The sequence below is a fragment of the Zalophus californianus genome, chromosome 1, assembly GCF_009762305.2.
Source record: "Zalophus californianus isolate mZalCal1 chromosome 1, mZalCal1.pri.v2, whole genome shotgun sequence".
Taxonomy (NCBI): Eukaryota; Metazoa; Chordata; class Mammalia; order Carnivora; family Otariidae; genus Zalophus; species Zalophus californianus.
The window spans coordinates 158797149-158816826 of NC_045595.1; the positions used below are offsets into that span (position 1 = coordinate 158797149).

The 19678-nt window shown below is 43.0% G+C and overlaps 1 protein-coding gene across 2 annotated transcripts in view; it reads right to left on the reverse strand.

Annotated features, from left to right (window-relative positions):
- Positions 1 to 375: 375 nt before the first annotated feature.
- The window catches only part of TMPRSS7 (transmembrane serine protease 7), a 31742-nt gene continuing 12439 nt past the window's right edge, over positions 376 to 19678 (reverse strand). For both annotated transcript variants that reach the window (XM_027586056.1, XM_027586057.1), the window contains 9 exons: positions 16756 to 16862; positions 13658 to 13794; positions 11669 to 11776; positions 9294 to 9404; positions 8369 to 8485; positions 7295 to 7466; positions 4429 to 4697; positions 2766 to 2902; positions 376 to 883 (listed from right to left, as the gene is read on the reverse strand). In XM_027586056.1, coding sequence (XP_027441857.1) covers positions 713 to 883; positions 2766 to 2902; positions 4429 to 4697; positions 7295 to 7466; positions 8369 to 8485; positions 9294 to 9404; positions 11669 to 11776; positions 13658 to 13794; positions 16756 to 16862 — 1329 coding nt within the window. In that variant the 3' untranslated portion in view covers positions 376 to 712. The remainder of the gene's footprint in view (positions 884 to 2765; positions 2903 to 4428; positions 4698 to 7294; positions 7467 to 8368; positions 8486 to 9293; positions 9405 to 11668; positions 11777 to 13657; positions 13795 to 16755; positions 16863 to 19678) is intronic.

Below are 19678 nucleotides of genomic sequence, written 5' to 3' on the forward strand. Positions count from 1 at the left end.
CTTTCAGTCGAACTACCATGATGCTTCATTCCATGATTTTCGTGAATATAGTTCCGTGTCATCCTGCCATCTTGGCATGAAAGAACCAAGTAAGTTAGGTTGTCAGTTTTGTTGGTTAGTAGATTGGTTTCTCTGTACACAATATTACCCTGTGTCATGGCTGAAGAAAGTCTGTTATGATATAGTTAGACAAAACTGGATTGGAAACCAACAATATAGATACTTCCTTTGTCAATAACTGAGCTTGGGTTCATTTGTGTTTATAAAAGAGACATTTTTGTGCATTTACTTTTATTAGAACACTGAAATCAGGCATTTTTAGTGGAATTTTTTATTTTAATAAATCAGATTTGCCTAAATCCTTATAAATATCTGTACCTTGAATAGAAACATAAATTTAAGAATGGATTCTTGAGCATCTCACCCATTTCTTATTTTATTTTAGAGTCTTGATTCATGACATTACTTTAGGTTTCCTCCATTTCTGAATCAATGGCCCCTTGATGCTTAAGAATGAATACAGTTCTATCCTTGAGGCAATTTTTCCTGGAATAAAATACATATTAATTTCTCTGCCTTTCGATAAACATCAAATGAAAGCAATCTGAAATTTACAGGAGAAAAAAATAGGGTCTCATTTTATGGATAATTACTGCTTTCTTTTTCAAAGAATCTATCACAGAAATCATAGTCAAAACTCCAACTTGTACTTTTACATAAGAGAAGGGACATATTTATGAATCCAGGGAACGAAGTTTGACACTCTTGTGTAAACACCAGGAAAGTTTGGTCTTCCGCATCCATGTCCCCAGCTAACGATGCCAGTCAAAATCCATTTTCCATCAGTTTTTCTTCGACAAGATAAAGGTCCACCTGAATCTCCCTGCACAAGAAGATAATGTAAGTAGGAAGTACCTTTCTCCCGTGATCATCAATTTTGTCATTAATGTGTCTAATGGATTGTAGCAAAACTCCCGTTTTGGAAAGTTTTCGCTTGGCTAATCATTACGTAGTTTGGAGAAGGGTCAGGAAATAATATGAAGCTTCTAATGTCATTTTAGAATTATTCTTCCCAGAATCAAAAAGCTTCATTCGTCACAAGAATTGTAATTCTTTAGGCCAAGAGTATCTTTAGAATATTTTTGTAGGGGAAACAACTCTCACATATCCCAAACAAAGAACAAACCTCAATAGTAGTGGAGGTAGCCATAGTAGTAGGGGTAGTAGTAGTAATAATGGCTAACATTTATTTAGTGTGAGCTGTCTGCCAAGTACTATTTTGGGTCATTTAGCCCTGACAACAACCTCAGGAACCAGGGTTACCTTGGCAAGTTGACCTCTGCCTCTGGGCCATGCAAATTCAGTGGTTGGCTCAGGATTCTGACAATGAATGATGAAGAACCACACCTCTAAGGCAACCCCTAAGGCTCACTGGCCCACAGCCATCAGGGACAAATCACCCTCATCTGAGAGTCCCTTCTGATACCTCAACTCCACAAAGCAAAGCAAAGACAAAAATAATTCACAGTGTAAACATAAATCCTACAGTACCCATCCTTTACATTATAACACCTGGGCTTTATTTTTCTAGTTTGGAAGACAGGTAAAGCTGCAACTTAGCTAGAGGCAAAGATTAAAAAAAAGCATTCCGAATTTGTCCCCGGAGTCCCACCCCGCAATTCCAACCCTGATTAGATGAATTCTGACTGGTAGAGAAACTGGACTCTTTCTATTTTAATTATCACGACACCAGCTCTACTAAGTCTAAGTTGACCTGTAAACTTTGGTGGCTAGGTGGAACAGGACTCTAGAACTGACTAGCCTCGGGAAGCAGCCAAAACAGAGCAGCTTTAGCATTAGACAGAGAAGCGTTCACATTCCAGCTCAGGCATTTACTTACTAGCTGTGTGACCTTGGGTAATTTGCTTACCCTCTCCATGTCCCAGTTTCCTCTTCCGTAAAATGGGCGTGAAAGAAAGACTTGAATGAATTTTTGCAAAGGATCTAGTGTTTGCCGCAAAACAGGAGTTCAGAAGATAAAATCCATTATTATAGTAAGATGAGTTTTTGTGGCATGGTGGCTAAGGTTGTGGAGAGATGTGGGAACAGCTCCCACTGCCCTCTTCATCCTCTAAAGCATCTGTTCACTTTTTGGCAATCATACAGCTATCAGCATAGGTTGGAATCTGAGACTTAGAAACGTCCTCACGAAGATGAACTCCAACTTGACCACTGTCAGGAGGCCTAACCAGAGGCATGCGAATGAGTGTCCTCTGTGGCCTCTCCCAGTCCTCTTTCCCTTCCCCCAGCCTATGCATCAAAGAGCAAGTGAATAAAACCCTGATATTTCAGAAAGGAAATGGCAGCTAACCATCCTAAAACACTGTGTGTGTGTGTATGTGTGTGTGTGTGTGTGTGTGTGTGTGTGTGTGTGAGAGAGAGAGAGAGAGAGAGAGAGAGAGAGAGAGAGAGAGAGAACTGCTTTGTTTTTTAGTTCTGGTCATAAGAAAATAAATTATGGCAGAATGATAAATCCCAACCTCATTTTCTAAATGTTGGAGGAAAATACATGGGAGCCAGAAAACTGAGTTTTATAGACCTAATTATTTAATCATCTTTCCCTGATCTTAGGCAATTAGATTATAATTAATATCTGAATTAAGGGAAATACCTGTCCTAGTTATTTCCCAGTGTTGTGCAAGTTAAACATGAGAGCATTTATGGAAAGTATAACCTCTTGGCAAAGGAAAGGTGCAATGACTTACCCTGCAAGCATCTCTCTTGCCTGACATGACCCCTGCGCAGAGCATCCGTGAAGTGATGATCCCATAGGTGGAAACACAGAGGGTTTGGTCAATGAGCTCTACCTCTGCTTGCTGCAAAACAGGGGAGCCTTTATTGTCTGGAAAACACATTGGAAGTAGAAATCATGGTAACGATTACACTTATGCAGGGTGCTATTAGACCATCTACTCACATTATCTCAGAACAATTTTTTATGTAAATTCTTTTATAATCCCCATTTTGCTGATGAAGAAATAGAGGCTTAGGAGGTTAGAGGGAGTGCCCAATGGCACACACCTCACAGGTAATAGAGCAGGATTCAGACCCAAGGTCTGACTCAATCATTGGAGCCACTGAGCCATACTCCTTCACCATGGACTTCTTGCTTCTGGTAGGACTGTGAATCCCAACAGTTACTAATACTTACTGGTTGAGAGGACCACCCCTGAAATAGAGCGGCATAATCTGATATATGGGAGAGTCCTGGGAACCATAAAAACAAAAGTTTTGTTATAGCCCTTTCACTTCCTTTTTATCCTGTCTGGCTAAAATGATTCAGAAAAATAAATACACTCATACTCATGCTTATAAAGAAATGTCTCATGATAAAGCTGGTTGAATAGACTCTTCCCTCCCGTGATATAGGATAATGCAATTAAAGCCCGGAACACAGTCCTGATAGGTTACAGGTGTTGGAGCCGGGAGCCTGAGATCCCAGCAGGCCACTGGGAGGGCATTAACCACACACTGGCAGTGAGCCCTAGAGAAGCTGCCTGCAAGGAATGTTTAGAGGGTGTCGAAACAAGGCCAAGATTTGCAGAAAATGCGTCTGTCCTAAACCCTTGGAAATGGCTGCTCGGGACTCTGAGAGGCGTGGGAGCCGAAGGAGGAGCGTCAGCTCTGGGGCGGTGCTCACAAAGCTATGGCTTCTTCCTCTTGCTGCACATTGGGAATCAACCTTGAATCCTAGACCATGAAAAATCTTGACGGAGCAGATGTAGGGACTTCCCTACCAGTCCGACCTTTCTGCGTAATGATAGAGAGGCCAGCTAGGGTGAAGGGATTATAAGGAGGCATCCCCTCCAGGCGGTCCGATTCTAGGCTGATGGAACTCCCCGGGCCTGAATTTGCAGTGCGGGGAGCTAAGGGCAGGCAGGTTTTCGGCCCTGACTCTCATCTGCCTGGTGAGTTGCCTTTGTGACAGCCATACTTGTATAAGCCTCCAGACAGTTGCCTGTGACTTGACACAATGGGGCGGGGGTCGGGGGGAGGGGGCGTCCTTCTCTTCTTTAAGAAAAGGAATCGCTTCTTTGGATGGAAGGGAACCTAAAAGTAAAGAGGAATTGCTCCTCTATAGTGGAAAACCCAGTACAGTTTGAAAAGGGCCCATACTATCTATCCAATCTTGCCTTGCTCACAGGCCTCCTTCCCCTTGTGAGGTGGGTCTTGCTTCTTTTGGGGGTAAGGGAAGAACATCATAAAATAGGAATAATAACACCTTCCTCCATTCTACTTCTTAGAATTATCAGGAAGCTCAAATGAGACCATATACAAAAACCCTCTCTGTGAACCCCAAAGCACCACATCAACGCAAGTGAGTATTATCTGGAGGGGCAGGGCATGACCATTTACTCGTTCACACACCTGCTTCGTGCCTTCGCCCCCAGCCAGTTACCCAGCACTTCTCCCCACTGCGCACTTTCTGGCCAGCAGGAGGAATGCATATTGGCTGAATGAGCTGTTTCAGGGTCTCAGGCCAGGCCGCACTGAGCTGTAGCAGAGCAATGTCATAGTCAAAGGTCTGACTGTTATAGTACTCATGGACCACAATTCTTTTCACTGGGGAGACGAACTTGGCATTCCCCTGCACGTACATCCCGAGGTGAGCAGTCCATGGCGTGGGGTCTGACAACCTAGCAGAAAAGGAAGAAAGTCAGTGGCCAGGGTTTGGAGAACCACCCAGGGTTTGGACACAAGCCCTCTGCAGACAGACAAGGGCAGAGGCAGGAAGGCCTACCTTCCAGTTCCTATCGTAGTCCCTGGCTCTGTACACTGACATGGCAAAAAGCACAACTTTTCTGAGCCTCCCTTGTCTCCTAGTAAAACCAGAGATGAAGGAAAGTATAGTAGGGGTGGTGCATGGTAGCTATGTTCCAGAAAATTCCCTCTCCCATCTTAAAGAACTGCTGGAAATTCCGTTGCCCCTGCTATCTCATGAACCATACATGGGTCAAGAATGTGACTGGAATTAATTTGTTACATTCTTCCTATTCATGCTGACGTAGGCATTTGATGGGGACAGACAGGGCCCGTAGGACAGAGGTCTGGGAATCCTTTTGCCAAATTCAAATGACATGAATCCCAAGAGAGCTTAGAAATCAAAGTGTGATAAGGAGGAATTTGATGAAATTCCTTCGTGTCATCTACCAGAAGCCTGAAAGATCATGGCTACAACTGCTCAAGCATGACCATTCTTAGGGGCCCCACTCTTTGTCAGCCCTTCCAGAACTCTACTTCTGACCCCTGTGGCCTTGCACAAAGTCACTGATGGTCTTGCAGTTTCCATGTGAGGTATCCAGCTCCACCTGCACAGCAGCCTTGTTCTAGTAGGGTGAAGAGATGGCAAGAGCTTTGCAAGAAAAATAAGGACAGAGCCTAAAGAGTATGGCCCTGAATCTGTGCAGCTGACATCTCATGGTGGCACCAGGCACCCGGGGGAGTATTAAGGTTACCATAGTACTTGGAGCAGTGTCATAGGGTAAAAGACTACTGATTAAAGAGAAGCATAGCCATTTTTTTTTTTTATTTTATTTATTTATTTATTTATTTGAGAGAGAGAGAGAGCACATGAGAGGGGGAAGGGTCAGAGGGAGAAGCAGACTCCCCGCTGAGCAGGGAGCCTGATGCGGGACTTGATCCTGAGACTCCAGGAACATGACCTGAGCAGAAAGCAGTCGCTTAACCAACTGAGCCACCCAGGCGCCCGAAGCATAGCCATTTTAGTCATGAACGTGAACTCTGTAATTTCCAAAAGAAGCAAATAGTTAAGGGGCGCCTGGATGGCTCAGTTGGTTAAGCGACTGCCTTTGGCTCAGGTCATGATCCCAGGGTCCTGGGATCGAGCCCCGCATCGGGCTCCCTGATCGGCCGGAGGCCTGCTTCTCCCTCTCCCACTCCCCCTGCTATGTTCCCCCTCACACTCTCTCTCTCTCTGTCAATTAAATAAATAAAATCTTAAAAAAAAAAAGAGGCAAATAGTTAAATTGTATAAATTGGTTGAAATACTCTACTTTAAAAAATTCGGAATGAGAAACGAATGATATCTTTTTGTACCTAAGATCCAGTAGATTCCAAATGAGGTTACATTTTAGTGGTTATATGTTCTAAGCTTCCCTTTCACTCTGAACTGAAAGAGCATCTGCCCCATAACAATCCCATTGGTAAAGATAGTCAGAGCTCTTCCAACGTGAGCCCTAATAATGGACCTTTGCATGATTCCCTTCCGTGAGATTGTGATTTTATGATCAGAAATATATATTTGGTCTTTATCTCGTTTCGGGCACAGCTCTTAAAAACCCTTGGAGTTTCCCAAGTGAATAGCACCACAAAGCCGGCTTGTTATGTTGTTATGTTAATGAGTGACTTTTGGACCCCACCCAAGGTCGGGAGCCAGTGGCCAGGAGAACCAACTATGTGATTGGAGGCTTGCAACTTTCAGTCTGATCTCTGAGGAGGGGAGAAGGGCTGGAGGTTAGAATCCACCACCAAAGCCAATGATTTAATCAGTCATGCCTAAGTACTGGAGCCTCCATAAACACCCAAAAGGACAGGGTTCAGAGAGCTTCAGGGTTGGTGAACATATGGAGATTCAGGGACAGTGGCTCTGGGAGAGTGGTGCACCTGGGGGCGGGCATGACAGCTCCTCACCCTTTCCCCAAACCTCGCCCCAGGCATCTCTTCCCTCTGGTTGTTCCTGAGTTATACCTCTTGACAATAAACCAGTGATCTAGAAAGTAAACTGTTTTTCTGGGTTCTATGAACTGCTCTAGCAAATTAATTGAACCCCAGGAAAAGATGGTTGGAACCTCTACAGCTGCTGAGCCAGAAGTACGGTGACAACCTGTACTTACAACAGGTGTCTGAGGTAGGCTAGGAGGGACAGTCTTGTGGGTCTGAGCCCTTCACCTGCTTAATCTGATGCTATCTGCAGGCAGACAGGGTCAGAATTGAGTTAAATTGTAAGACACTCAACTGGTGTCAGAGAGTTGCCTGGTGGTATGGGAACCCTTTCCCCAACCAATACTTCGGAAATTGGGTGAAGAATCATTACCCTTCCACTCTAAATAGAAGTCCAGTGCCCATTCTACACACAGACACACCATTTAAATTGATCGAATGTCCCCAGCGGGCAGCTTCCTTCCACAGCTTGAGGACGGATGTATGGTCTGGGATCAGAAAGTGTGCCATCTTAGAGTAAGAATTGGGATGAGTAAGAATTGGGATGCCGTACCTGTTTCCATGGAAACAGTGGGCCGCAGAAAGAAGCCACTCCCTGGAGATGAGCGAGGCTGCGCAGTAGGCAGATCCGACAAAGTGGAGGCTGACTTGCCACGGCCAACCCCCTTCCTGCGTGTCGGTGCCCCCAATGATGCGGTGGAGGGTGGAGGAGCCCCCGCTGCAGCCTTCAGGAAAGGAAGGGCCCCGTGATTTAAAAGCAGACTTGGAAGAAAAACTGGAAATGAAGTTCGGCTTGGAGCTGCATTGGGAACTGAGGCCCCAGGCAAGCAATGTGAAACCTCTCGCTTATCTAGAGGAAAGGCACCCACACACCACTCCCTCCTGAGAACAGGCGGCACACAGAGTCTCCATACAAAAAGCACATTGATTCAAGGAGGAGGGGACTTGTTAGCAACAGCTGCCCTGATATGAACAGGAGTTGTGGGGCTTAGATTATTAGAGAGGAAAAGATGAGTTTCAAACGCAAGAGAATTGAATGCATCTTTGGAGGCGTGCTGATTTGAGAGGAGGCATTCGGGAGAGAATTTCTAAGTCCCAAGACAAATGAAAACCCATTAAGAAAAACTAGTTACCAGAACAATTATTCTCCGGGGCAAATTGTATTGATAAGGATGCATTACTAACATGCTGCCAGGTGGCCAGTTAGAGACCACATACTAACATATGGCAGATTACAGTTCTCAGGCTGTCGCTAAAGAAAGAAGCAGCACTTGGTATTGATTATAACATAAGGCTTAAATAACAGTCATCCACTGTGTTCCAGTATCTGTTTCTTTTCTCGTGGACTTTTTATTTAGGAGCTTCTCCCTTGATTAGAGTTATCAGAAAGTGAAAGTTGTCATTATAAACACCTGAGGTTTTGATGCTTGTTATCAAGAAAGCAGACAGAATCCGCTCCAGAGTTTTTAATTCTGAGAAATCATTTCAGACGCAGTTCGCCAATATTTACTATTCTTCCCTGGAGACCAACTTTTGCCAGGGGCATTTACCCCAAGAAGGGAATGAAAATGAACAACCGGAAGCTGAAGACAATACAAGGAGTGGGAAAGAACGTATTTCTACTTACTGCAGCCTTCTTCATCGCTTCCATCTGGGCAATCCATGGTCCCATCACACTGTGCGTTCTGTTTCCTGAAGCAAATATCATTGCCACACTTAAAAGTCCTGTTGTTACATGGAATGCCTAAAAATGAACAAAAGAGGAAAGAGTTTTTCCTGCCCAGAAACAGACTTGAGGGAATGACACTCAGCTCCATCCTCCAAGGATGGGGTAGCCATGGCCTCAGTATTCGCTGCTCTGGGAAACATGGCAGGGGCGATGAAGCAAGCCCACGGTGACCAGTCCCTTCACCTCAGAGCCATCGGAAGGCAGGCAGGCAGGCACACCTGTTGAGAACTAATCCGATGGCCCCTCCTTTCTTCCATCAGAGGTGAGATGCAAAGCAGTTGGCCCTATCGGTTGCTGTAGGCCGTGGTCTCTGTGCTATTAATTATTTTGTCTTGTTCTCCAAGAAAATTCTGAGCAAAGATCAATACCATATTCAGTCCTTTCATATCATTACGGAGAAAATGGGCAGGCTTTGTGAATCACAGCACATTTGTTCACAACTCTAGTGGTGTGTGCTTCTGTGGGGGCTAGAATAGAACATGCCCCATCACGGTATCTGGCAAGTCCCGCTAGATCACGTCCTCAGCATCGTTTACTCTCGAGCAGCATTAAGAGCAAATAAACAATGAAAAGCTTTACACGGTATTTACACGGACACACACACACGTGCGCACACGCTCAACACACACACTCAAACAGTGACCAACTGTCCCGTTTTGCCTGGGCCCAAGAGAGTCCAGGGAACTGGGATTTTCAGTGCTAAAACTGGGTAAGTCTTGGGAAAACTGGGGCAAGTCAATTGCCCTAACCCCCCAGAGTTATTTCAGTTCCGACTAGCAGAGTGTACAGGAAGAACAGCAGAGTGCAGAGGACTCTCCCTCACTTTGAGTGCAGTTCTGCTCATCCTGGCCGCCCTCACAGTCCCTGAAGCCGTCACAGACCAGAGGGCCATGCTGTCCAAGAGAGCTGGCGTGGCAGGCAGGCTTAAGAGTCACTGGAATGAGAACAGACAGAAAGCTCATGAGCCTGAGACATCAGCTGGCTTCTGAGAACCAGCAGGGCCCCTCTAATGGTGCACATGGTTAAGATGACTTACATAAAATAAAAAGTGTGTTTTCCTCAAACCTGACACCTGCATGAGAAAAGTGGAGGTCGAAACTTTGCTGTAATTCCTACTGCTCTGAGTTTGTCAGCTCTGATTTTTGCTTTTGCCTAAGTGTGTTCAACCCTGGCAATTTGTTTACTTAATCACGATTAAATGCATCGTGAGATTTTCTTTTAAGGAACATAAAAACCATAAACTGTTATTGAAATTGAACTTGTCTGGGGCGCCTGGGTGATTCAAGTCAGTTCAGTTCTAACTCTTGATTTCGGCTCAGGTCATTGTCTCAGGGTGTGGAGCCTGCTTAAGATTCTCTCTCCCTCTGCCCCTCCTCTCTCTCCCTCTTTCAAAAAAAAAAAAATTAAATAACTAAATACATAAAATTGAACTTGTCTGCCTTCCTAAACAAAGTGGGAGTGTCCTTACATTGAGGATTTTGTCTTATTCATCTTTGTACCTCTGGCCCCTGACTACATAGTAGGTGCTCATTAAAGTTTTATTGAATAGATAACATCTATGAGATCTTAAAGGACAATGGGCTTGTGATCTGCGTATAAGGAAAACTCTCTTTAAAATGATTTTGTCCTGGGTGATCCATTTCCTGAATTAAGAAACACCACTGTAAATTATCACAGGTTTTCTTCTTTGGGATATTTTCATGAATTGCCTTTGTACAAGGGACAGGTGCAGTAAATTAGCAAGCACTCTTGGAAGGTATGATTCCTTAGACATTTCTGGTTTTGTGAAAAGTGATCATTTTTGTTATCGCTCTCATGTTTTCAGTGGCATCTCTTGTTAGGGGTGGGGGGTAGCTGGGGAGGACATGGCTGCCCTGAAATTCTCATTGAGCTTCCGGGTGTATCTAGCTGACTCCTAGAGAATAGTTCCCAAAATGGCACTATGAGAAATAATGATTACCAAAAACAGCCCTTCTTATAAAGTAACAATAATCACTTCTGTTTGGAGCATCATAGCAGGGAATGATAATAATGTAAAAAACACCAGCAACCTCACTCACTATATAATGGCCAGCATTTATTTTCTTAAGCAATAGAAAACCCTATAGATTGAAAAGGTCAATGAGCCATAAGTTAAGAGACTTTGATTTTGTTTTGTCAAAAAAAAAGGTATAGAGTCATAGGTTATTTTTCATGAATATAAGTTTCTCATAGTTATATTAACTCTACTATTTCTCCAAGAATATGAAAGAAATTAAATAGCTTCACCATTGCAATTGTATTTGAATTAAAATCTGGATCTTTAGGAGAAAGTGTTGCCAGTGGTGTCATACAGTCTGGTGAACTATCCTCCCCATGTTACACCCCGAAACTGGAGGTAGATTCGGGAATGATGTGCAAATAGTAACAAAAAACCAAGAGAGAGAACCTCTGTCCAAAATAGGAATGTCCAATACCCTGCCCCTTAGTCGTTGCAGGTGTGACATTGTTGCAAATTATACAGGTAATAATAGTAATAATTCTCTCCTTCACAACCCCTGTGCTCCATGAATGAATGTGCTGAAAGAGTTGACTCCTCTGCAGATTCTGAGCTACTCTCTAGATAAAAGATCGGTGCTTTGAAAGAGGATTGTTAGTTGAAGATTCACTTTTAGGTTCACTGAATTACTGGCCACAGATCCTCACTCCCTGTGGTAGTATTATACACCTCCACCCTCGCCATGGCCCCAAAGTGTGCAGGGTAAGCTTCCTGCCCATTGACTATGGCCTTAGCTCTAGGACTCACTTTGACTGATGGAATATGATGTAAGTGATGGTGTGCTGGTTCCAAGCCCAAAACTTACGAGGAACCATGTGGTTTTGCTCACTCCTCCTTTGCTTCTACCACTGCCATGGCCAGCCCACTAGTTCAATGAGAAAAAGAGCCATGAGCAGTAGACCTGACACCAACCTGGAAAGAACCAAACTTAGGAGGACCTACTGCTTAAGGCAGAGCCACCCAACTGAGGCCAGCCTAGATCAGTCATATCTCAAACAACCCATGGATGCATGGTCCAGAATAAATGATTGTTGTTGGGAGTAACTTGTTATGCAGCAATAGATAACAGCTACAAAGACCCAGGATATACACCAGCAGCAACAATGGCCCTGAGAAGTTACTTATTCATAAGAAAGCCATAGTACAACTTGAATACCCACCACAGAAAAGTTCGTCACTTTCATCAAAGCAGTCATTTACTCCATCACATCGCTGGGCCTGAGGGACACACAAGCCAGAGGAGCATCTAAAAGATCCAACCGGACAGGCTAGAGACAATAAAACATAGGAAGCCTTGTGTGAGTCCCTCAAAGTCATCAGACCACATGAACAAAGAACAATGAAGTACTAGGTGGTTAAGGAAATGGCAATGTAGCGATAGTAATTATACACTTTCTCTATCAAATCAAGCTATAGGTGATAAAAGACAAAAAAGGTGAATTTAGGAGAGCAGAGGAAAGTAAACTAATCCACCAGAGGCTCTGAGTGGACACTGGATCCAGGTCACGTGTATAATCAAACTTATACTATCTCCATTTTTCACTCAGCAATCCGACTTTGTCACTGACTCGGAGAAAGCGAAAGCTGGAATATGCTTTACAGAGTCCAGCAGTCTTAGCGTGCAGTGTTTAGACTCCTCCAGGGAATTACAAATGGCCTTCTGGTGTCTCTGAATCCTATATGATCAGATGCACTGGTCTGAAGAGTCTGTGCTTTTAATTACATTATCAAGTGATCTCTGTCCCCAAATACATTAGTAACTACTGATCTTAGACACTTGGGCCTAGAGAGATGAGTGACTGGCCTCAAAACTCAGGACTCCTGCCTTCTACCTCCCAGTCCACCTCAACCAGGCTACTTGTCAAAGATCTATTCCCTGCCTGACCTTGAATCATAAATCCTGGGCTTATAGCTAAATATATTAGGAATAATAAATCCTTCTTTGTTGCTATGGTCTGAATGTTGGTGGGCCCCACAAATTCATATGTTGAAATCTTAGTGCCTAACGTGATGATATTAGGAAGAAGGGCTTTCGGGAGGGAATTAAGTGATGAAGGCAGAGGCCTCATGAATAAGATCGATGCCTTTATATAAGAGGCCCCGCAGAGCTCCCTCACCCTCTTCCAACACGTGAGGATACAAGAAGTCTACAACCCAGAGAGAGCCCGATCTCAGACGTCCAGCCTCCAGAACTATGAGAAATAAATTTCTGTTCTTTATAAGCTACCCAGTCTGTGGTATTTTGTTAGAGTAGCCGGAACAGACTAAGACATTCCCCGTGTGCACAAGAATGGTGGGAACGCATGGTCAGGTCTTCTACTATCTCATTGGCACACACGGAGAGGGTAGGTTTCTAGAAAATATTCATGGTTTGAAAAAATCAATTGAAAATAAGATGGATGGCTCACTATTTACCTGCTATTCTTGCTGGAAATGGTAATATTCTGCTAGTCAGAAGTGTAATATTCCAGATCCAGAAGCGGGTATATTGGCAAAGAAGGAAGGCTCTAAATGAGCTTTTCTCAAGTCTTATCCTCATGGATTCCCAAGTGGTTAACCCTTACTTTTCCCCTTTTAAAACGTGTTGAGAATTTCCTGAGGCAATATCTACTCTCTCCAGCCCTAAAGACTTCCCTTAAACACTGCTGACCACTTCCTGGCCACTGTCCCCATGGTTCTTGGTGTGGAGTGCAACATTTTGAGGGCTGATGTTTGAACTCTCCTTGACCAACCAGCTCTCCCTGTGGGTCATGGGCTAATGTGAGTCACAACAGTTGCTTTCTGATCCACCAAATGTTGGTATAAACATCATATGTACAAAGATTTATGAGTAGCAAGAACAAGAAATCAAGCAATGGGTTTGTCCCATATTTTAGGAATAAGGTAAGAAACTATTTTTCAATTGTACCAAATCATTATATTATTTCTTCTATAGTTTAAACTATAGCCATAATAAATACATAATTTTAGTCTTATTTATTATATATTTTGTTTGTATTACATTTATTTATATGTATTTACATGTTAGTAGTAAATAGCAGAAATAAATCCATTTTTATTCCTTAATTTCTCAAGGTTTAGAGTTACAAAGTATTAGGCTCCGTTTAACCATTTATTAGGATTTTCTAAAGAGCTAATTCCAGGCTTACGTTGACTAATGTTGTAACTTCCATATTCCACCAAAAGTGGCTTGTCGGAAAGCCTTGAACTACACTGCAGCTGAATGTGAGCCAGTGGACTAGGCACTCGGAAGACCGTCTGGTGATCCATGTAGGAGCCACAGTACCTGAGGAGGCAAGAGTGAGGGAAGAGACATGGATGAGGGTCTGTCAACTGCATCCCCATTGACAGTGAACGCACTGATACTTTGGTACTTTGGGCCTCACAAAATGAGATGCTTACGGCAGAGCTAACGGTAGTTCTCCAATCTATGCTAAGTGACTGTCACTGAGTAACTTCCGTCCCCTCGATTTTCTACTCTGCTAAATACAACAGCAGTGCTATTGACTGTTACCTAGTGTTTTCCTCACCAATACTTATTATCAGAAGAACTATGGGTCCTCTCTTTTTCTGCATAAATAACCATGTAACAACAAGAAATGCCCGCTTTTGCCCACAAACGTCGCCACGGAGCAGAGTAGAATCCATGAGCTCAGGAAGAAAATATGCAAAGAATCCCAGCACAACAATGTTTTTTCAAACTCAATTGAAAACCGATGTGTACTTTGGGGATTGTCCTTGGTAGAATTTCAAAATAGTAATGTCTGTCTGCAATATTTCCTTACCTTGATTTTTCTTACTTCTTGTACCTAAGAGGAAATGCCCCTCCTGTTAGTAGTTCTCATTATATGAGCACTGTGGTTAGTAGAACATGAAATATTACTATGCTGGGGGCCCATGGTAAGTTAGGTCTCTGCCCTGTGTAGGCAAAGCTCTTCCCAGGGTGAACCCTACAAAGTCTCAAAGGGAAACACCAAACAGGCAGGTTGAGGAGGGACCCCCTCCATTGGAATTGTGAATGCCAATCACTCCTCGCCCCCACGGCACTTGGGAACCACGAAAGTTCCATGGATCAGACACCGGCATTCTGGGGGAGGACCACAGAGGTTGTGGTTTTAAGGTTCAAAGAAGGAAAGTGTTCACATATATTTCAGGAGGACTCTTTTGCAGCTGGGCTAAATAAAGTTCAGGCCCTGATGGGTTGATAGACCAGCTCCTGGAACAGAGGAAAAGATAGCAGCTGCAGGTGGGTGGCCACTTGGCAAAGTGGGAGCCAGGCTCTGAGAGACTCCTGGAATCCATGTTAACCTTTTGGGGCCAGGATCCAGCTGATCATCTTGGGATCAGAATCCTGTGTTCTGAAAACATAGTCATTATTATTTGTATCTCGTAGTGATTTTATTTGTGTTCTCCATTAACACTTACTAGAGCTTTCTTGCGAAGATGGATCTTACTGGGATGTTAAGGAGGAGTCAAGAAAAAAGGAACCTTTGAATCCATGCTTGGGCTGGAGTTTGAGGACAACAGTAAGGAATGGGGGCATAGTGGCGTCTAAAGGAACAAAAGTTAAAAAAAAAAAAAGTGAGAAATTGGAGAAACCAGCAAGAGTCGGTTTACAGCTACAGTCACGTGACAGGTAAGACACCGGAGAAGGTAAATAGGGGACGTAATGCGTTAAAGTTCAAAACAGTGAGAAAGTGGGAGCAGAACTAGGACACAGGTCTGCCTGGTACTAAACCCTAGAGCCTTCTAAGGCACGAACAGCTTTTCCTTCAGGAACTCTGCTCTACAAAACTTCCTAGGAAGGACATCCATTTCTTCAGGGTTCATAGGCTGCGTTCTAGCTGCTCTAAGCATGCACACCCCATCCCCACCTTCTCTGAATTCAGGAGCACTAACTAGGCTTCCTGGTGTCAGCATTACCTTTTCCTACTTCCCCATTACAAGCCCGGCGCCTTTAGGCAACTTTTCAGTAAGGTGTCAGAAATTAGTTCAATTAGAGCCTTTCCTTTTTAGATGAAGAGAACTGATAATGAGAAGGGCTGGCATTTCAAATCCTAAGGGTGCTACTAGCATCAAAAGAATCTGCTGGGATTTCAGCCAGCCCGCCAGACAAAGGGAAGAGCTGGTCCTTCCCAGAAAGTATTTAGGGCAGAGAACTGTCTTGGTTGATTGCTTGGGAGAAGATCTTGCTCCTACTTTGGCAGCAACACTCCGTGGGTGGTGGGGGTTGTTACTTAGGACAAAAAAAAAAAAAAAAAAATAGTATCACATTTTACAAAAGAATTGTAAAGATCTGTTTTCTGGACCTCTAATTAAATATCAGAATGCAGTATTCTTAAAACTTGGAGAGGGAGCACATTCTATAGTATTTATCCATCCAGTGTCATTTCCAAAGCAATCTTTTTTTTTTTTTTTTAGTATAGTTGACATGTGATGTTACATTAATTTCAGGTATACAAAATAGTGATTCAACAACTCTATCCAAAACAATCTTATTAATTGTAATAATGGCTAATTTTTTTTTGGTGTGTAGTAGGCATCATCTCATTGAATGCCTACCAAAAAAAATCCCACCTTATTAAGTAGGAATGATTGGCTCATTTACAGACTGAAAATCAAAGAGGTTAAATAATTTGTCCCAGTTAATATAGCTACTAAATACCAGAGCTGGAATCTGAACCCAGGTATTCTGCCTACTACATAATAGACCCTGATTCAAAAATATTCCCAAAAGGAGTACAAGTCTTAATAATGGATCCAAGAATGCTCTTAAATCAGATAGGATCTATTCCAGTGAAGACAGAACCAGTGACTGTTTTAGCACGTAATCTGAGAGTCTAAAGAAAATGAAAGAAGGTCGTTCAGGAAAATCATTTAGAAAAGGAAACTCTCATTCATGGATCAACAATGAGCACAGAATTAGCCGGCAAGTCCCTTAGGCTAACTTCACAAAAAACCTTACCTGAAAGTAAACTTAGAATTTACTCTGCTGCAATGACAGGACAGTCTATATTTTTTAATTCAAGATCTATTACGACTTCAGAAGAAAATAAGACATGGATTTGAATCCTGGCTTAATCACATATGAACTGAGTGACCTTGAGCAAGTTCTTTAACCCCTGTATCCTTCGATTTCCCTATCTGTAAATAGTAAAGTGCAAACTCTTTGGGGACAAGGAATCCAAGGTTTTGAACCTCTGTGTCAGGCCTTTCATCAGATTCCTTACATCTGGAACCCACTTACATGTGCTCATTAATTTCCCACCATCCATGGTCACAGCCTTTCACGCTCTTCTTGGTTATTGAGTAGTTATGGAATTTCAGTGCTATGCCAAGGGTTGACAGGGAAGTCTGTGAGAAACATAAGTCAGAAAAACGTTTCAGTTGAAGGACATGTTTCAGGCTGACTCCTCACTCAGAACTCATTCCCTTGACTTGCTGTCCTCGGGGCATTTTATTCTTTGTGCCCTATGGCCTTTGGTGGGGTAGACCTGACCCCCCCTCCCCCAACAAACCAGAATGAGAAGAGCATAAAAGAGAGGGAAGTGGGTGGCCCAGTGCTCAAGGAGTGGCTCTTAGGCCCCAGTTTGAGTGTGCTGGGTGATGTGGGACACATTAGATTATCTCTAGATGTCGGTTTCCTCCTTATAAATGAGCTTGAAAACACCCCCTTGTTAATGAGTGCGCACAGTTTCCTCCTTCAGTGACAATAATGACAGAGTTTATTTAAAGCACTATTCAGATTATTTAGATAATGAATCAGCATCCTCTTCATATTCAACCCGGGTATTCCTGAAGGCAGTCACTGAGTCACTCCTGGGTCTGTTCAGGCAGGATCAGACAAGAGAAGAGGCTGTCCATACAGCACACACCCATGCGAGAGCATGGGTGTGTGCACACGCGCACACACACAAACAGAGCTGACCTTTTTACGACATTTTATGACATTCACATACATTTTGTTTGTTATGTCAGGATTTTAGTTTTAATTTTCACTTTGACCCAGGAATTATTTAGAGAGAGTTTTCACATTTCCAGGGAGTGGAATTTTTGTTCACCCACTCTCAAGTTTCCTAGTTCTATACTAATTAGATAAGAAATTATTTGTTGCCTATATTGCTTTTTCATGTTTTTATTTATTAAGGATTTTGGTGTGATCGAATTTGTGAATGCTCCAAGGGTAAAAGAAAAGGGTAATGTATGTATGTATGTTTGTTTGTGTGTATGTATATACATGGGTATATAGCCAAACTCATTATCTGTGTGGTTTAATATCCTTCCCAGCTGTAGTTATTGTCCCCACTACCCCTGTCAGGAACCAACGGAAAGGAACTAAAATCTCATAGTTAAGCATCATCCATTTCTCTCCGTATTTCCTATAGATTTTGATTTATGAGTGTTAATGTTATGTCCTTTGGTACAAAAATAATTATCACAGACCTTCACGTGGATTGCTCTCTTTATCATTATAGATCACCTTCCATTTCTCACCCAATGTTGTTGCCCTAATGTTGACTTCCACGTTGTCTGGTGCTAAGGTTTTGATGCCTAGTTTCTTTTTGTTTATAATGTCGGTATGATATTGCCCACCCTTTTACTTTCAGCTTTATTAAATCACTTTTTATTCTGCCATCTTTTGTAAATAATATACAATTAAGTTGTAGGTAACACTTTGTGGTTCAATCCTGTTGTCTTTTTCTTTTAAGAGATGGATTTTACCCATTGATTTTTATTACTCTGATATTTGGTTTTTAGAGATGTCAACATATTTGATGTTACAATTTCTCTGTTGTGTGCATGTACTTCTTTCTAACATGTACTTAAATGTAGTAGCCCCCCTCTCTCAACGTATCTTCGAGAGGCTCTTTATGTCTCTCATTTAAACATCACAACAACACAGTTAGGAAGGTAGTATGAGTCATATTTTATAGAAGAAATCAAAATTAACCAAAAATAAGTGGCATGTCCAAGGTTGCCCTGCAATTCCCTGAAGGCCACATGGTGGTCTTTCCAGGTGCCACAGTGTATCATGGCGCCTGGAAGTGGACAGTGAGGGCTCAAGAGTCAAGGGATTGTCTTTTTTTTTCTTTTTTAAGATTTTATTTCTTTATTTGACAGAGAGAAAGACAGTGAGAGCAGGAACACAAGCAGGGGGAGTGGGAGAGGGAGAAGCAGGCTTCCCGCGGAGCAGGGAGCCCGATGCAGGACGCTGGGATCATGACCTGAGCTGAAGGCAGACACTTAACGACTGAGCCACTCAGGTGCCCCAGGAACGGGATTGTCTTATGTTCAATAAAAACCAAGGGTTCCTGAGGGCACACATTAATTTTTTGCCCAGTCTTGTTATCTGATTTTTTCTTCAAATTAAAAAAAGAAGAAGAAAAGATGCAAACTGATACTAAATACCTTGAGCAACCACTGTAATTTTATAGCGTAAGGACGTACTCCAATGCAAATTCTTCATAAGAAGCTTACATAGGCATTTTCACTGTGTTCCATCACTCTAAAGTAAAATAGATTTAAATGCATCACCACCCCCCAATCTACAAATCTTCTTCACAGTGAGAAGAATTAAGTCCCCTTGCACACCAGATTCTACTGATACAGATTTGCACACAAATCTACATTTGTGGCCAGATTGGCCAAGAGGCACTACTGATATTAGCCAGCTTGACCCCAGTGGGGTCATGAGGTGCAGTTCTACAAAGCATTGTGAGCTATTTTGTTCAACAAATGGACAAAAATGAAAAAACCACTAAGTATGCTATTTCCTTCTATGTCCTGTGTCCTCTGTTCCCACTGCCCAACCCCTGCCTCTGCTTTGGGAACTTTTACCTAAGTAAGGGGAGGATTTCTCCTGATCTGGACCTGCTGTATTGAAATATTTCTCTAGTCAGCGGTAGCAACAGGACACAGAACCCGCTGCACTGTTTCCAATGGGCACTAGAAACTTCGGTGGTTACGTGTTTGCCACAGAAGCAGGGAAGAGGGGGTGCCTGGGTGGCTCAGTCGGTTAAGTGACTGCCTTCGGCTCAGGTCATGATCCTGGAGTCCCGGGATCGAGTCCCACATCGGGCTTCCTGCTCAGCAGGGAGTCTGCTTCTCCCTCTGACCCTCTTCCCTCTCGTGCTTTCTATCTCTCATTCTCTCTCTCTCTCAAATAAATA